General features: G+C 39.9%; 1 protein-coding gene across 8 annotated transcripts in view; it reads left to right on the top strand.

Moving 5' to 3' along the window:
• Positions 1 to 15,022, top strand: part of DENND1A (DENN domain containing 1A) — a 530,720-nt gene that overhangs the window by 261,994 nt on the left and 253,704 nt on the right. For 6 of the 8 annotated variants that reach the window (XM_030761610.2, XM_089913730.1, XM_089913731.1 and 3 more), the window contains 2 exons: positions 8,970 to 9,050; positions 12,983 to 13,036. In XM_030761610.2, the coding sequence (XP_030617470.1) occupies positions 8,970 to 9,050; positions 12,983 to 13,036 (135 nt within the window). The remainder of the gene's footprint in view (positions 1 to 8,969; positions 9,051 to 12,982; positions 13,037 to 15,022) is intronic. The other 2 variants (XM_089913732.1, XM_089913734.1) reach the window with 1 other exon arrangement.

Below are 15,022 nucleotides of genomic sequence, written 5' to 3'. Positions count from 1 at the left end.
AAACTCTAGGACAAATGTTAAAAGCAAAGCGATACAGACAAAATCACACAAAGAAGCATACACATACTCACAAAAAGAGAAAAAGGAAAAAATATATATATATAAAAAAAAAAGGAAGAGAGCAACCAAATCAATAAACAAATCTACCAATGATAATAAACTCTAAATACTAAACTAAGATAAAAATAAAACCAGCAATAAATTAGATGCAGAAAGCAAACCCCAAGTCTACATTTGCTCTCAATATCCACCACCTCAATTTGGGGATGATTCTTTGTCTATTCAAGTATTCCAGAGATGCAGGGTACATCAAGTTGATTGTGGAGATTTAATCTGATGCTCCTGAGGCTTCTGGGAGAAATTTCGCTTTCTCTTCTTTGTTCACACAGCTTCTGGGGTTCAGTTTTGGATTTGGCCCCACCTCTGCATGTAGGTCACCTGAGGGCATATCTGTTCTTTGCTCAGACAGGCGAGGGTTAAAGTAGCAGCCGATTAGGGGGCTCTGGCTCACTCAGGCCAGAGGGAGGGAGGGGTATGGAACACGCGGTGAGCGTGCGGCAGCAGAGGCCGATGTGATGTTGCAACAGCCTGAGGCATGCTATGTGTTTTCCCGGGGAACTTGTCCCCGGATCATGCGACCCTGGCAGTGGCAGGGAGCACAGGCTTCTGGGCGGGGAGGTGTGTATAGAGACCTGTGCTTGCACACAGGCTTCTTGGTGGCTGCAGCACTAGCCTTAGCGTTTCATGCCTGTCTCTGGTGTCTGCGCTGATAGCCGCAGCTCGCGCCCATTTCTGGAGCTCATTTAGGCGGTGCTTTGTATCCCCTCTCCTAGCCCACCCCAAAACAATGGTCTCTTGCCTCTTAGGGAGTTCCAGACTTTTTCCCGGACTCCTTCCGAGCTAGCTGTGGCACACTAGCCCCCTTCAGGCTGTGTTCATGTAGCCAACCCCAGTCCTCTCCCTGGGATCTGATCTTTGAAGCCAGAGCCTCAGCTCCCAGCCCCCGCCCGCCCTGGCCAGTGAGCAGACAAGCCTGTCTGGCTGATGAGTGCTGGTCAGCACCAATCCTCTGTGCAGGAATTTCTTGCTTTGCCCTGTGCACACCTATTGCTGCACTCTCCCCTGTGGCTCTGAAGCTTCCCCCCTGTCCACCACCTGTCTCTGCCAGTGAAGGGCCTTCCCAGTGTATGGAAACTTTTCCTCCTTCACAGCTCCCTCCCAGAGTTGCAGGTCCTGTCTCTATTCTTCTGTCTCTGTTTTTTCTTTTTTCTTTTGCCCTACCCAGATACGTGGAGAGTTTCTTGCCTTTTGGGAAGTCTGAGGTGTTCTGCCAGCGTTCAGTACGTGTTCCATAGGAGTTGTTCCACATGTAGATGTATTTCTGTTGTATTTGTGGGGAGGAAGGTGATCTCCACTCTTACACCTCTGCCATCTTGAAGGTCTCTCCCTGTTTTTATTTTTATATGTTCTTTAAGAAAAATGTTTTAAAATATATTTTTTATTTTTCTATCTTTATTTTACTCTTTTGTGTTTCTTTGGTTTTGTTTTTCTTTGTTTTCTGTTTTTATTAGTTTTTTTTTCATTGTTTTCATTTTGGGGTTCAGTTGTTTGTTTTCTTGTTTTGGGGGGTTTTTTGGCCTTTTTTTTTTGCTTGTTTTTGTTTGGTTTTGTGCTTATCATTTGTCTTGGGTTTTGTTTGTCTGTTTCTCTTCTTTTCCTTTTTTTCTTTCCTTTTTTTTGGGGGGGGGGCCATGCCATGCAACTTGCAGGGTCTTAGTTTCCCTGCCAGGGGTCAGGCCTGAGCCCCTAGGGTGGGAGCGCCAAGTCCAGGACTGCCAGAAAATTCCCGGCCCCAGGGACTATTAATTGGGGTGAGCTCTCACGAGGTCTCCACCAAGATCTAAGATCTCACAACTGCCTGCAGGCTCCACTGCTGGATGCCTCAGGCCAAACAACCACCAAGACAGGAACACAGCCCCACCCATCAGCAGACAGCATGCTTAAAGTCGTACTAAGCTCACAGACACCCCAAAAAATACCCCCTGACGCAGCCCTGCCCATCAGAGGGACAAGACTCAGCTCCACCCACCAGAGCTCAGGCACCAGTCCCTCCCTTGAGGAAGCCTATACAAGCCCCTGGACCAACCTCACCCACCAGAGGGCAGACAACAGAAACAAGAAGAGCTAAGACCCTGCAGCCTGTAGAAAGCAGACCACAAACATAGTAAGTTAGACAAAATGAGACGACAGAGAAATATGTTTCAGACAAAGGAGCAAGGTAAAAACCCACAGGACCAAATAAATGAAGAGGAAATAGGCAATCTATCGGAAAAAGAATTCAGAGTGATGATAGTAAAGATGATCCAAGATCTCAGAAATAGAATGGAGGCAGAGATCGAGATGATACAAGAAATACTTAACAAGTACCTAGAAAAACTAAAGAACAAACAAACAGTGATGAACAGCACAATAACTAAAATGAAAAACAGACTACAAGGAATCAGTAGCAGAATAACTGAGGCAGAAGAATGGGTAAGTGAACTGGAAGATAGAATAGTGAAAATAACTGCCACGGAGCAGAATAAAGAAAAAAGAATGAAAAGAAATGAGGACAGTCTCAGAGATCTCTGAGACAACATTAAACAAACGAACATTCAAATTATACGTGTCCCAGAAGAAGAAGAGAAAGAGAGAGGGTCTGAGAAAATATTTGAAGAGATTATAGTTGAAAACTTCCCTAACATGGGAAGGGAAATAGTCACCCAAATCCAGGAAGCACGGAGAGTCCCAAACAGGATAAACCCAAGAAGAAGCACGCCAAGACACATATTATTCAAACTAACGAAAATTAAATACAAAGAAAAACTAAAAGCAACAAGGGAAAAGCAAAAAATAATGTACAAGGGAATCCCCATAAGGTTATCAGCTGATTTTTCAGCAGAAGCTCTGCAGGCCAGAAGGGAGTGGCAGGATATATTTAAAGTGATGAAAGGGAAAAACCTACAACCAAGATGACTCTACCCAGCAAGGTTCTCATTCAGATTCGACAGAGAAATCAAAAGCTTTACAGACAAGCAAAAGCTACAAGAATTCAGCACCACCAAACCAGCTTTACAACAAATGCTAAAGGAACTTCTCTAGGCAGGAAACACAAGAGAAGAAAAAGACCTACAAAAACAAACCCAAAACAATTAAGAAAATGGCAACAGGAACGTACATATTGATAATTATGTAAATGGATTAAATGCTCCAACCGAAAGACACAGACTGGCTGAATGGATAAAAAATACAAGATGCATATATATGTTGTCTACAAGAGACCCACTTCAGACCTAGGGACACATACAGACAAAGTGAGGGGATGGAAAAAGATATTCCATGCACATGGAAATCAAAAGAAAGCTGGAGTAGCAATACTCATATCTGACAAAATAGACTTTAAAATAAAGACTGTTACAAGAGACGAGGCAGGACACTCCGCAGTGATTAAGGGATCAATCCAAGAAGATATAACAATTGTAAATATTAATGCACCCAACATAGGAGCACCTCAATACATAAGGCAGATGCTAACAGTCATAAAAGGTGAAATCGACAGTAACTCAGTAATAGTGGGGGACTTTAACACCCCACTTAACACCAATGGACAGATCATCCAGACAGAAAATTAATAAGGAAACACAAGCCTTAAATGACACAGTAGACCAATTAAGATAGACTTACTTGATATTTATAGCACATTCCATCCAAAAGCAACAGAATACACATTCTTCTCAAGTGCACATGGGACATTCTCAAGGATCCATCACATCTTGGGTCACAAATCAAGCCTCAGTAAATTTAAGAAAATTGAAATTGTATCAAGCATCTTTTCTGACCACAACACTGTGAGATCAGAAATCAGTTACAGGAAAAAGAAAAACTGTAAAAAATACAAACACATGGATGCTAAACAACATGCTACTAAATAACCAGTGGATCACTGTTGAAATCAAAGAGGAAATAAAGAAACAAATGACAGTGAAAACATGATGACCCAAAACCTATGGGATGCAGGAAAAGCAGTTCTAAGAGGGAAGTTTATAGCAATACAATACCACCTCAAGAAACAAGAAACATCTCAAACAACCTAACCTTACACCTAAAGCAACTAGAGAAAGAAGAACAAACAAAACCCAAAGGTAGTAGAAGGAAAGAAATCATAAAGATCAGAACAGAAATAAATGAAATGGAAACGAAGAAAGCAATAGCAAAGATCAATGAAACTAAAAGCTGTTCTTTGAGAAGATAAACAAAATTGATAAACCATTAGCCAGACTCATCAAGCAAAACAGGGAGAGGACTCAAATCAGTAAAATTAGAAGTGAAAAAGGAGAAGTTACAACTGACAACACAGAAATACAAAGTATCATAAGAGAGTACTACAAGCAACTCTACGCCAATGAAATGGATAACCTGGAAGAAATAGACAAATTTTTAGAAAGGTACAACTTTCCAAGGCTGAACCAGGACAAAATAGAAAATATGAACAGACCAATCACAAGTAATGAAATTGAAACTGTGATTTAAAAATCTTCCAACAAACAAAAGTCCAGGACCATATGGCTTCACTGGCGAATTCTATCAAACATTTAAAGAGCTGACACCTTTCCTTCTCAAACTCTTTCAAACAATTGCAGAGGGAGGAACACTCCCAAGCTCATTCTATGAGGCCACCATCACCCTGATACCAAAACCAGACAAAGATATTACACACACAAAAAGAAAATCACAGACCATAATTTTCTGGTGAACATAGAGGCAAAAATCCTCAACACAATGCTAGCAAACAGAATCCAATAACTCATTAAAAGGATCGTGCACCATGATCAAGTGAGATTTATCCAAGGGATGCAAGGATTCTTCAATATACACAAATCAGTGTGATACATCATATTAAAGTGAAGAATAAAAACCATATGATCATCTCAATAGATACAGAAAAATCTTTTGCCAAAATTCAACACCCATTTATGATAAAAACTCTCCAGAAAGTGGGCATAAAGGGAACCTACCTCAGCATAATAAAGGCCGTATATGACAAACCCATAGCAAACATCATTCTCAGTGGTGAAAAACTGAAAGCATTTCCTCTTAGATCAGGAACAAGACAAGGATGTCCACTCTTGCCACTCTTATTCAGTATAGTTTTGGAAGTCCTAGCCACAGCAATCAGGGAAGAAAAAGAAATAAAAGGATTACAAATTGGAAAAGAAGAAGTAAAACTGTCACTGTTTGCAGATGACATGATACTATACATAGAGAATCCTCAACATGCCACCAGAAAATTACTAGAGCTAATCAATGAATTAGGTAAAGTTGCAGGATACAAAATTAATGCACAGAAATCTCTTGCATTCCTATCCACTAATGATGAAAAATCTGAAAGAGAAGTTAAGGAAACACTCCCATTTTCCACTGCAACAAAAAGAATAAAATACCTAGGAATAAGCCTACCTAGGGAGACAAAAGACCTGTATGCAGAAAAGTATAAGACACTGTGAAAGAAATTAAAGATGATACCAACAGATGGAGAGATATACCATGTTCTTGGATTGGAACGATCAATATTGTGAAAATGACTATACTACCCAAAGCAATCTACAGATTCAGTACCATCCCTATCAAATTACCAAGGCCATTTTTTACAGAATTAGAACAAAAAATTTTACAATTTGTATGGAAACACAAAAGACCCTGAATAGCTAAAGCAATCTTGAGAAAGAAAAATGGAGCTGGAGGAATCAGGCTCCCCGACTTCATACTACAAAGCTACAGTAATCAAGACAGTATGGAACTGGCACAAAAACAGAAAGAAAGATCAATGGAACAGGATAGAAAGCCCAGAGATAAACTCACATACTTATGGTCACCCAATCTATGACAGAGGAGGCCAGAATAAACAAAGGAGCAAAGGCAGCCTCTTCAATAAGTGGTGCTGGGAAAACTGGACAGCTACATGTAAAAGAATGTAATTAGAACGATCCCTAACTCCATACACAAAAGTAAACCCAAAATGGATTAAAGACCTAAATGTAAGGCCAGAAACTATAAAACTTTTAGAGGAAAACATAGGCAGAACACTGACATAAATCACAGCAAGATCTTTCTCGACCCCCCTCCTAGAGTAATGAAAATAAAAACAATAATAAACAAATGGGACCTAATTAAACTTAAAAGCTTTTGCACAGTACACAAAACTATGAACAAGACGAAAAGACAACCCTCAGAATAGGAGAAGATATTTGCCAATGAATCAGCTGACAGGGATTAATCTCCAAAATTTACAAACAGCTCATGCAGCTCAATATCAAAAAAACAAACAACCCAATCAAAAAATAGGCAGAAGACCTAACTAAATAGACATTTCTCCAAAGAAGATATAGAGATGGCCAACAAACACATGAAAAGATGCTCGACATCACTAATTATTAGAGAAATGCAAGTCAAAACTACAATGAGGGGGCTTCCCTGGTGGCGCAGTGGTTAAGAATCCCCCTGCCAATGCAGGAGACATGGGTTCGAGCCCTGGTCCGAGAAGATCCCACATGCCACAGAGCAACTAAGCCCATGCACCACAACTACTGAGCCTGCCCTCTAGAGCCTTTGAGCCACAGCTGCTGAAGCCCGGGCACCTAGAGCCCATGCTCCACAACAAGAGAAGCCACCGCGAGAAGTCCGCACACCGCAACGAAGAGTAGCCCCTGCTCGCCGCAACTAGAGAAAGCCCGCGCACAGCAACGAAGACCCAACACGGCCATAAATACATACATACATACATACATACTACAATGAGGTATCACCTCACACCATTCAGAATGGCCATCATCAAAAAATCTACAAACAGTAAATGCTGGAGAGGGTTTGGAGAAAAGGGGACTCTCCTACAGTGTTGTTGGGAATGTAAATTGGTACAGCCACTATGGAGAACAGTATGAAGGTTCCTTAAAAAACTAAAAATAGATACATGCACCCCCGTGTTCATTGCAGCACTATTTACAATAGCCAGGACATGGAAGCAACCTAAATGTTCATCAACAGAGGAATGGATAAAGAAGATGTGGCACATTTATACAGTGGAATATTAGCCATAAAAAGGAATGAAATCGTGCCATTTGCAGAGACGTGGATGGACCTAGGGACTCATACAGAGTGAAGTAAGTCAGAAATAGAAAAACAAATATTATATAATATCACTTATATGTGGAATCTAGAAAAATGGTACAGATAAACTTATTTGTAAAGCAAATATAGATACACAGATGTAGAGAACAAACAAATGGATACCAGCGGGGGAAGGGATGGTGGGATGAACTGAGAGATTGGGATTGACATATATACACTACTGTGTATAAAATAGATAACTAATGAGAACCTATGCACAGGGAACTCTACTCAATGCTCTGTGGTGACCTAAATGGGAGGGAAATCCAAAAAAGAGGGGATATATGTATATGTATAGCTGATTCACTTTAGGGAGAATGAGTGACCGCACAATAGAGACCTCAGGTGAATTAATCAAATGATTAAAGTGAACATCATCAGAAATGGGATGAATTGAAATCTGAATCAATAGAAAACATCAAGGAAGTGAGTGTTATTTTACAAAATGGTTGGTCTCACTGTCAGGTTCATACAAATCCAGGAAAGACTTAGGAACTGTTCCTGACTGATGAAAACTAGAGAGTCACAGCATTTGAAGGCAACATGTGATTCTGAACTGGATAATTTTGCTATTCAAGGACATTATTGGCACAGTTGGCAACACTTGGTGGGATCTGAGGATTAGATGGTAATGTTGTTTCAGTGTTAATTTCCTGATTTTGATGATTAATTGTTGTTATGTAGGAGAATGTCCTTTTTATTTATGGATGTTGGGACATAATGTTGGTAACTCACTCTCAAATGGAAATAAAAGTTTTTTTGTACTGTCGTGTGATTATTCTGTAAATTTGAGATTGTTTCAGAGCAAAATTAAACTTGTGTACCTGCACACGTTCATTTCTACCCCTTGAGAAATTTGAGTAACTTATGAATTCAGATTGAAACAGGATTTTACTTTGGGCCCATCCTCTTTTCCCTCTCCTTTAAATTCACTAACAAAGACAGCTGTGGAACAGCTGAGAGGGCTCTGGGTTTGAACACAGAAAACCTGTGATTAGCTCCTGGCTGTGCAACTTACCAGCTGGATGATTTGAGTCAAGTTCCTTTACCCTTCGGAGCCTTAGTTTTCAACCTGTAAAGTGAGGTAGTTGTGAGGCTCAAACACCTACCAAATGGGTACAAATGTAAGCTTATTACTCCTTTATCAGCACAGAGAATTCCACAGGGTGGGAGAAATAGCTTTTGGATAATTCCGTAAACAGTGTTCTTTTGAGCATTTTAAAGGTGAACCTGTTTTCAGTCGAAGAATTTGTACTGCTTTGCATTTCACTTTGTGGCTCAGTTTCACTAATTAAAATGCACAGCCATCATCCTGTATTCCATGCTGTTGTAGTAGTTCATTTTTAACTTTCCATAATTGGAGGTTGCTGTGTATCCAGTGAACACTCAATAAAATTAATTGAGGGTAATGATGATGAAGACAAGATCTATAGTGTCATCGTTATTTCTCCCTACCACCCCCGCCCTGTAAGCTGGGGTTGTTTGCATTTAAAAGTTGTTGCTATGGAGTTGAGAGGATAGATTTGCTGAGAGCTTATGGTATATGATCCATAAAAGGCAGTCATGGTAGGTGTCTCACTAGGTAGAAAATGTCAAACTTGGTGTGGGCGGATCTGTTTGGCTCTTTTATTGAGCCTAAGCGGTGTCTTTTGTCCAACCCTACTTGAATATCAAACCTATTTCTGTTGTGTGCCCAGACCTCCCTGCAGGTCTCTGACTAAGGGCTCAGCCCTGCCTTTGTTACTTAGGCCTTTTATTTCTTTCAGGAGAGTCAGTGGAATGAGCTTCTTGAAACTCTGCACAAACTTCCTATCCCTGACCCAGGAGTATCTGTTCATCTCAGCGTGGTAAGTGGCGGCAGAATATTAGCAATCACTGAGAAACCTTTCCATTATTAACAGTAAGAAAGAGCCAAATGGGATTGTCTTCTGTCATCCGCACCTTCCCCACCTCCAAGTACTCTGAGACCTCAAGACAGGCCAGGGAGATGTATTTCTTTCTTTCTCTGGGATTCCATGAGAAATGGATCCCAAATGCCCCCAGGCTCCTCTCTTCCTGGCTGTCATCCCATCGCTATCATCTCCTGAATGGCAGATGCTGGGCTTGGAATGGGATGGCTGACCCCTGCCTCCTCAGCCCCTGTGGGGCTCCTTGCCTCATGCTTTGCCCCCTAGCACTGCTGTGTCTGCCCCTTCACTGAAGCCCATCCTGCCACCCCCGAACCTTCAACACCGCCTTTCCCCTGTTTACCAGGGTAACCCCCCTTAGCTAAGGTTTTTTTTTTTTTGCCCCAAGCAGCTTGTACACTTTGCAGTACTTAGTCACAAAACATGTTGGAACAACCTGTTTTCCTGTCTCCGCCACTGGACTGTACGCCCTCAAGGACAGGGATAGAGACTGTCTAGCACAGTTCTTGGCCAGATCGTTTCCTTGAACTCTTCTATGTACATGCTATGTGGTCTGTAGTGTGCCAGGGTGGAAAAGCCTCTGAATTACAAATTGGGAGATTTCAATCCCCAAGTCATAGTTTTGCCAATGACCTGAGTGATCTTAATCAAAACCTTTAACTTCGTGGGTCTCAATTTCCTCATCTGTCAGATAAGGCATCAGATAAGGAGTTCTTTTCCATATTTCAGTTACTGCAATTCTCTAGGTCAAACCCTTGTCACCACCGTCATCAGAATTCTCAGATGGATCCCCTTTGACCAGCTATTGATTATCCAGGGGCTATTTCCCCCATGTTGTGGGGTCTGAATGTTTAAGAAGTTTTGTCTTTCAGCTTCAGTAGAACCAGGTACAGTGTTGGTATTCAGTGGTAATTAACTTGGTATTTTCCCTCTTAAAGAAAATGAACATATAGGGGTTTTTTTTCATGATGATCACATTGAAAGCAATATTACTGCCAATAACTAATAATAGATCTGTTATATACTAAGTTCCTAATTTATGCCAAGTATGCATTTCTAGTGTTCAAAACAACTCTACAAATAGATATTAGCATTCTCATTTCATAGTTGAGGCTTAGAGAGAAAAAGATTCTTGCCCATCCAAGGTCGTGTGGTTAATAAGTGAGATCGGGGCTTTTAAACCCAGGGCTGACTTCCAAGCCTATGTTCTTTCCACTAGGCCATGAGTGTTGAAAGAAAGGGAGGAAAGAAGGAACTGGTAGAGGTTTTTGCTCATTTTAATGGAGCATAGGAAGGAAAGAAACCTTTTTCTAGAAATTTGTGTAAGGAAGAGTGTCTGGAAAAGATGAAGAAATGAGCTTTAAACCTGCCCCAGTCATTGCCTCATAGCGAAGCAACTTTGCCTTTGTCTCTGTCCCTTTTCCTAAGCAGCTTGATCTCACCGTTTCAGTCTGTAATGACATCTGACAGGTAGCTGGGGAGTAGCCTGGGTGGGTCACCAGCTACTGGGGAGGAAGGGCCTCTCCTTCCTTTGAGTGGCTGCCAGACCTCAAGGACAAGCCATCGCAGGGGCAGGAAGAACTGTTGGGGGGGCGGGGAGGGATGTGCAGCTGTTTCATGCCAGTGGTTTCTAGGAATGTTTCTGACCTCCTCTGGTCCCAGCATTTCATGGGCGATGGAGCAAGACAGAATCTCAAAGGACAGCCTGGGGAGTAGTTGGTTTTGGAATTGAGTAGGCTCACTGTTTACAATCTGTTGCATTTGTAAAGGCAGATATTTTCTTCTTTCCTCTTCACAAGGAATTCCTCTCTCCATGTTGCATTTCTGAAGGGTTAGTCTCAACTGTATTATAGAGCCTGAAAAATTGATAAAATGCAGTCTTGGACGTTCTGTCTTGAGTCACGAGAGAATGTTTCTGTGTGTCTTCTATAGGTGATTGAGAAAAATAGGAATATAAACTAACAGTTGAGAGAGTAATAATAATTTTCTTTTAAAATACCATTTATGGAATGCTAGGCACTTCACATATATAACATTTATTCTTCACAACAGTTCTGAAGTAGATATTACAATTCCCATTTACAGGTTAAAAAATTGAGGTTCTGAGCTATTAAGTGAAGTGGCCTAAGATCACATAACTATTAAGTGTCTGACTCTGTGGCCCCTGTCCTTTCTCCCTCACTGTGCCGATCCTTATTCTGTGACTCCGTCACCATGTGGACTTCCATTACTGAACATTTCCTGGGACTCCCTTCTAGCCATTTGGTATAGAATTTGGTATCTCATGGCATCAAATTTAACCTGTATTTTGCTTTTATTATTTTAATCCTCATTGTTGACTTGAATTAATTAACTAGTTTCCAGTTAGTTTCCCATAACTAATATGCTACATAATCTCTGTCATAATTCTTCATAGATAATGTTTTGACACAAACCCACAGATTTTGGAATAGTGCACTGCAGGGGGTGTTTTTTAAGTTATCTTTTAATTTTTTTTTCTTTTTACTTTTCAGTTTTATTAGTTTAATTCAAATGGCTTTAGCTATAATTTGCTCATTAAAAAGCACAGGTATAACAGTCTGTTATCGTGGAAAGAGCATAGCTCTAGTTATGCAGACCTGGTTTCAGTCCTAGTTCTGTCACCTACTAGCTGTATGACCTTAAGTCACTTTACCTCTCTAAGCCTTAATTTACCCATTTGTAATATGGACATAATATCTATCTTAAATTTTGCTGTGGAAATTAGAGATACTATTTATAAAGTACCTGATATAAAGCCTTCCATGCAGCAGGTGTTCATAAATACCTGCTGAATATTAGACAAATAGCTTATACTGTTATTGTTGCTATTTTCGTTATTGCAGTTGTCCTCCAGGCCTTTCATTTCAGGAAGCCTGTACAACTCATTTTTCCAGAGACCTACTTATTTTGCAATTATCCAAGAATGGGGAGTGGGGAGAACTTCCTGAAATGTCACTTGGGGGTCTAGGTTTGAACTTTGGCCATGGCTAAGCTGACTTTCTCTGTATGTGACCCTTCCTGGCCTTTGCACAATCCCTTCTTTAATTCGGCAGCACCAGGCTCTTTCCATTCCTGCTTGCCATTGTTCTCTGAGTCTTTAGTAGCACGGAGGAGGTGTCATCAGTTCAGCCTGTTTTCATTTAACTCAGAGACACATGCTTGTTACAAACATGGAGATGCCTCCTTGAAAGTTCTCTGAACAGGTCAGGTTTTCGACTCCACTGAGTCTCCAGCTCCCTTCACTGGAATTTGCACTGGAAGTCAGGAGGCTTATTTGCAGAGCATGCATAGTGGAGAGACTTTCTCCACTCTTAGCCATGTGCAGTGTCTCAGGGCAGCAGTCCTTCCGCTGGAGCTGTCCTTAACATCCCTTGGGCCTTCGGGGCAGATTTGGCCCGCAGCTTGTAGATGGATATAATCTCAGGTGCTGAAATGAAATGGCAGGTTTGGTTGGTAAAGACCATTCCTGAGTGAACCTAGTGATATTTGGTCCCTAGTGTCCACTTGCCTCACTGAACAATAAATTATGAAGTCTGTAGCTTTCGTGTGTTCAGAAACCTGCAAACATCGTAAAAGAATTTGGCCTTTAACTTCCTTGAGCTGTTCTTTTGTATCTCAAAGAAGTTCCTCTTTCATAGAAAAGAACTCCATCTACCAAACGAATGATTTAATGCATCTGGCTTTAATCCAACATTATCCTAAGGAAATATTCCATAGACTGTTCTCTATGAGTGAAACCCTGTTTCTTCATCTGAGTGAGGAATTATCTTCAGATCATTTACCTGATTTCTGAATAATGTGCTTGTTGCATGCTTTTGCAGAAATAAATAGCTTTTGTTTTTCTTTTCCAGCATTCTTATTTTACTGTGCCTGACACCAGAGAACTTCCCAGCATCCCGGAGAATGTGAGTACTTGGGCAGGGGCGGATTAAATTTTTATTCCTCTTTGTTTTTTTACTAATTTTGAAAGAAAATAAAAGGATATATTTTCCCATTATAAAAATAATGCATTATGAAAGTAAAACCAAATAGAGAATATTTTAAAAATATAGAAAGTATAAAGACAAGGAAAGATCATTATTCATACTTCTCAAAGGTAATCACCTATTAACATATTGATGTCTGATTGTAGTCTTTTGAGAATGTATTATTTACATAGTTAGAATCACCTATTACAAAAGCATTTTGCCATTTCATTCACAGTCATTTTTGTTGGCTGCATAATATTCAATTTGCTATGTAGCTTATTTAGCTATTTCCTCGCTGTTGTGAATTTAGGGGTTTTTAGTTTTTGCTGTTGTAAATAAAATGCTTCTATGTAAAGAGCTTGCCATATAAAGATTTCTTTATTAGGGTAGATATACTCAAGTAAAATTATGCTCCTACTACATTTCTGTATTGACTTTTAAGAAAGTAAAAATAATTGTGGGTAGAAGTGTGAGGACCCCCATCCCCACCTCTTAAAGACTTAGCAGTGAACTTGAGTCTGAGGGAGCAGAGGGTAATATTTGCCCTCTGAACAAGCCGAATGACGTTATCTAGCCTAGGCTTAAGACGTATTTTCAAAATGTTTTACTCGGATTGTAAATAGTACTACATAGAATTAAATATAGAATCACCACCACTAAGGCACTTGGTTGCTTTTTAAATTGTGGCAAAATGTACATAATGTAACATTTACTGTTTTAACCGTCTTTAAGTATATATTTCATTGGTAAACACATTCACATTGTTGTGCAACTGTCAGCAACATCCATCTCCATTTTTTCATCTTTCCCAACTGAAACTCTGTGGCCATTAAGTAACCCTTTAAACAACAACTCATTTCCCTCCTCCTCCCATCATCACCTGGCAACCACTAATTCTTTCTGTCTCTATGAATTTGATTACTCTAGGCACCTCATTTAAGTAGAATCATACAATATTTGTCCTTTTGTGTTTGGTGTACTTCACTTAGCATAATGCCTTTGTGGTTCATCCATGTTGTAGCATGTGTCAGAATTTCCTTCTTTTTTTAAGGCTGAATAATATTTCATTATATATACGTAACATACTACATTTCACTTATCGGTCGATGGACGCTTGGGTTGCTTCCACCTTTAGGCTATTGTGAATAATGCTGCTTTGAACTTTGGTGTACAGATTGAACTTTGTGTTCAATCCTTTTGATTCTTTTGGGTATGTACTTGATTACTTTTTTAAAGTACTGGAATAAGTCAGGTAATCACATTTAATTAATGAAGTTAGGCTATAGTGTTGTGATTAGGTAACAGTCTTAATAAACTGGGATTGTCGAAGACATTCACAAAGTTTACTATCTACGTGATTAGGCTCTGGTGGAAAATATTGCTTTTTTTTTGTTTGACATTAAGTAATAAAAAAATCCACACCACAGTTACCATTTTAACAACAATAGCTAATGTTCATTGAGTACTAGTGCTTTTCAAATAAGGTATTCAGTGCTTTAACTGTATTTTCTCATTTACCTCTCGTAATAAGCTTAGGTAGTCAGTACCCTAATTATTATTTTATATAAGGAAACAGAGGTCCTGAAAACTTAAGTAACATATTCAAGGTCCTACAGCACAGAAATGGTAGAACTGGAATTCAAACATTGATCTTTCTGATACTAGAAACTGAGTTCTCATATATTGTGCTACACTTTGAGCCCATAATTTTACCTTTCATCTCTCAAAAAATTCCACTGAAATGATAAGAGAACTATAAAATTAAGGAGAAAAATGTCCACGTAATGGCAGAAGGAGCCACCATGAGCTAGAAAATTTGAGGAATTTCTGCAACGTAAAGGAGATGGTTATTGAGCAGTCAAGAAGGTGTAGACAATGAAGGAACCCAAAAAGAACTGGAAAAGTCCTGCAGAAAGAGCAGAA

Source organism: Delphinapterus leucas, chromosome 6 (assembly GCF_059928025.1).
Source record: "Delphinapterus leucas isolate spDelLeu-1000000601 "Yukka" chromosome 6, BTC_Dleu_Yukka2, whole genome shotgun sequence".
In the NCBI taxonomy this organism is placed as follows: Eukaryota; Metazoa; Chordata; class Mammalia; order Artiodactyla; family Monodontidae; genus Delphinapterus; species Delphinapterus leucas.
The sequence above is the reverse complement of the archived record's forward strand: the minus strand, read 5'-3'. Positions and strand labels throughout refer to the sequence as shown.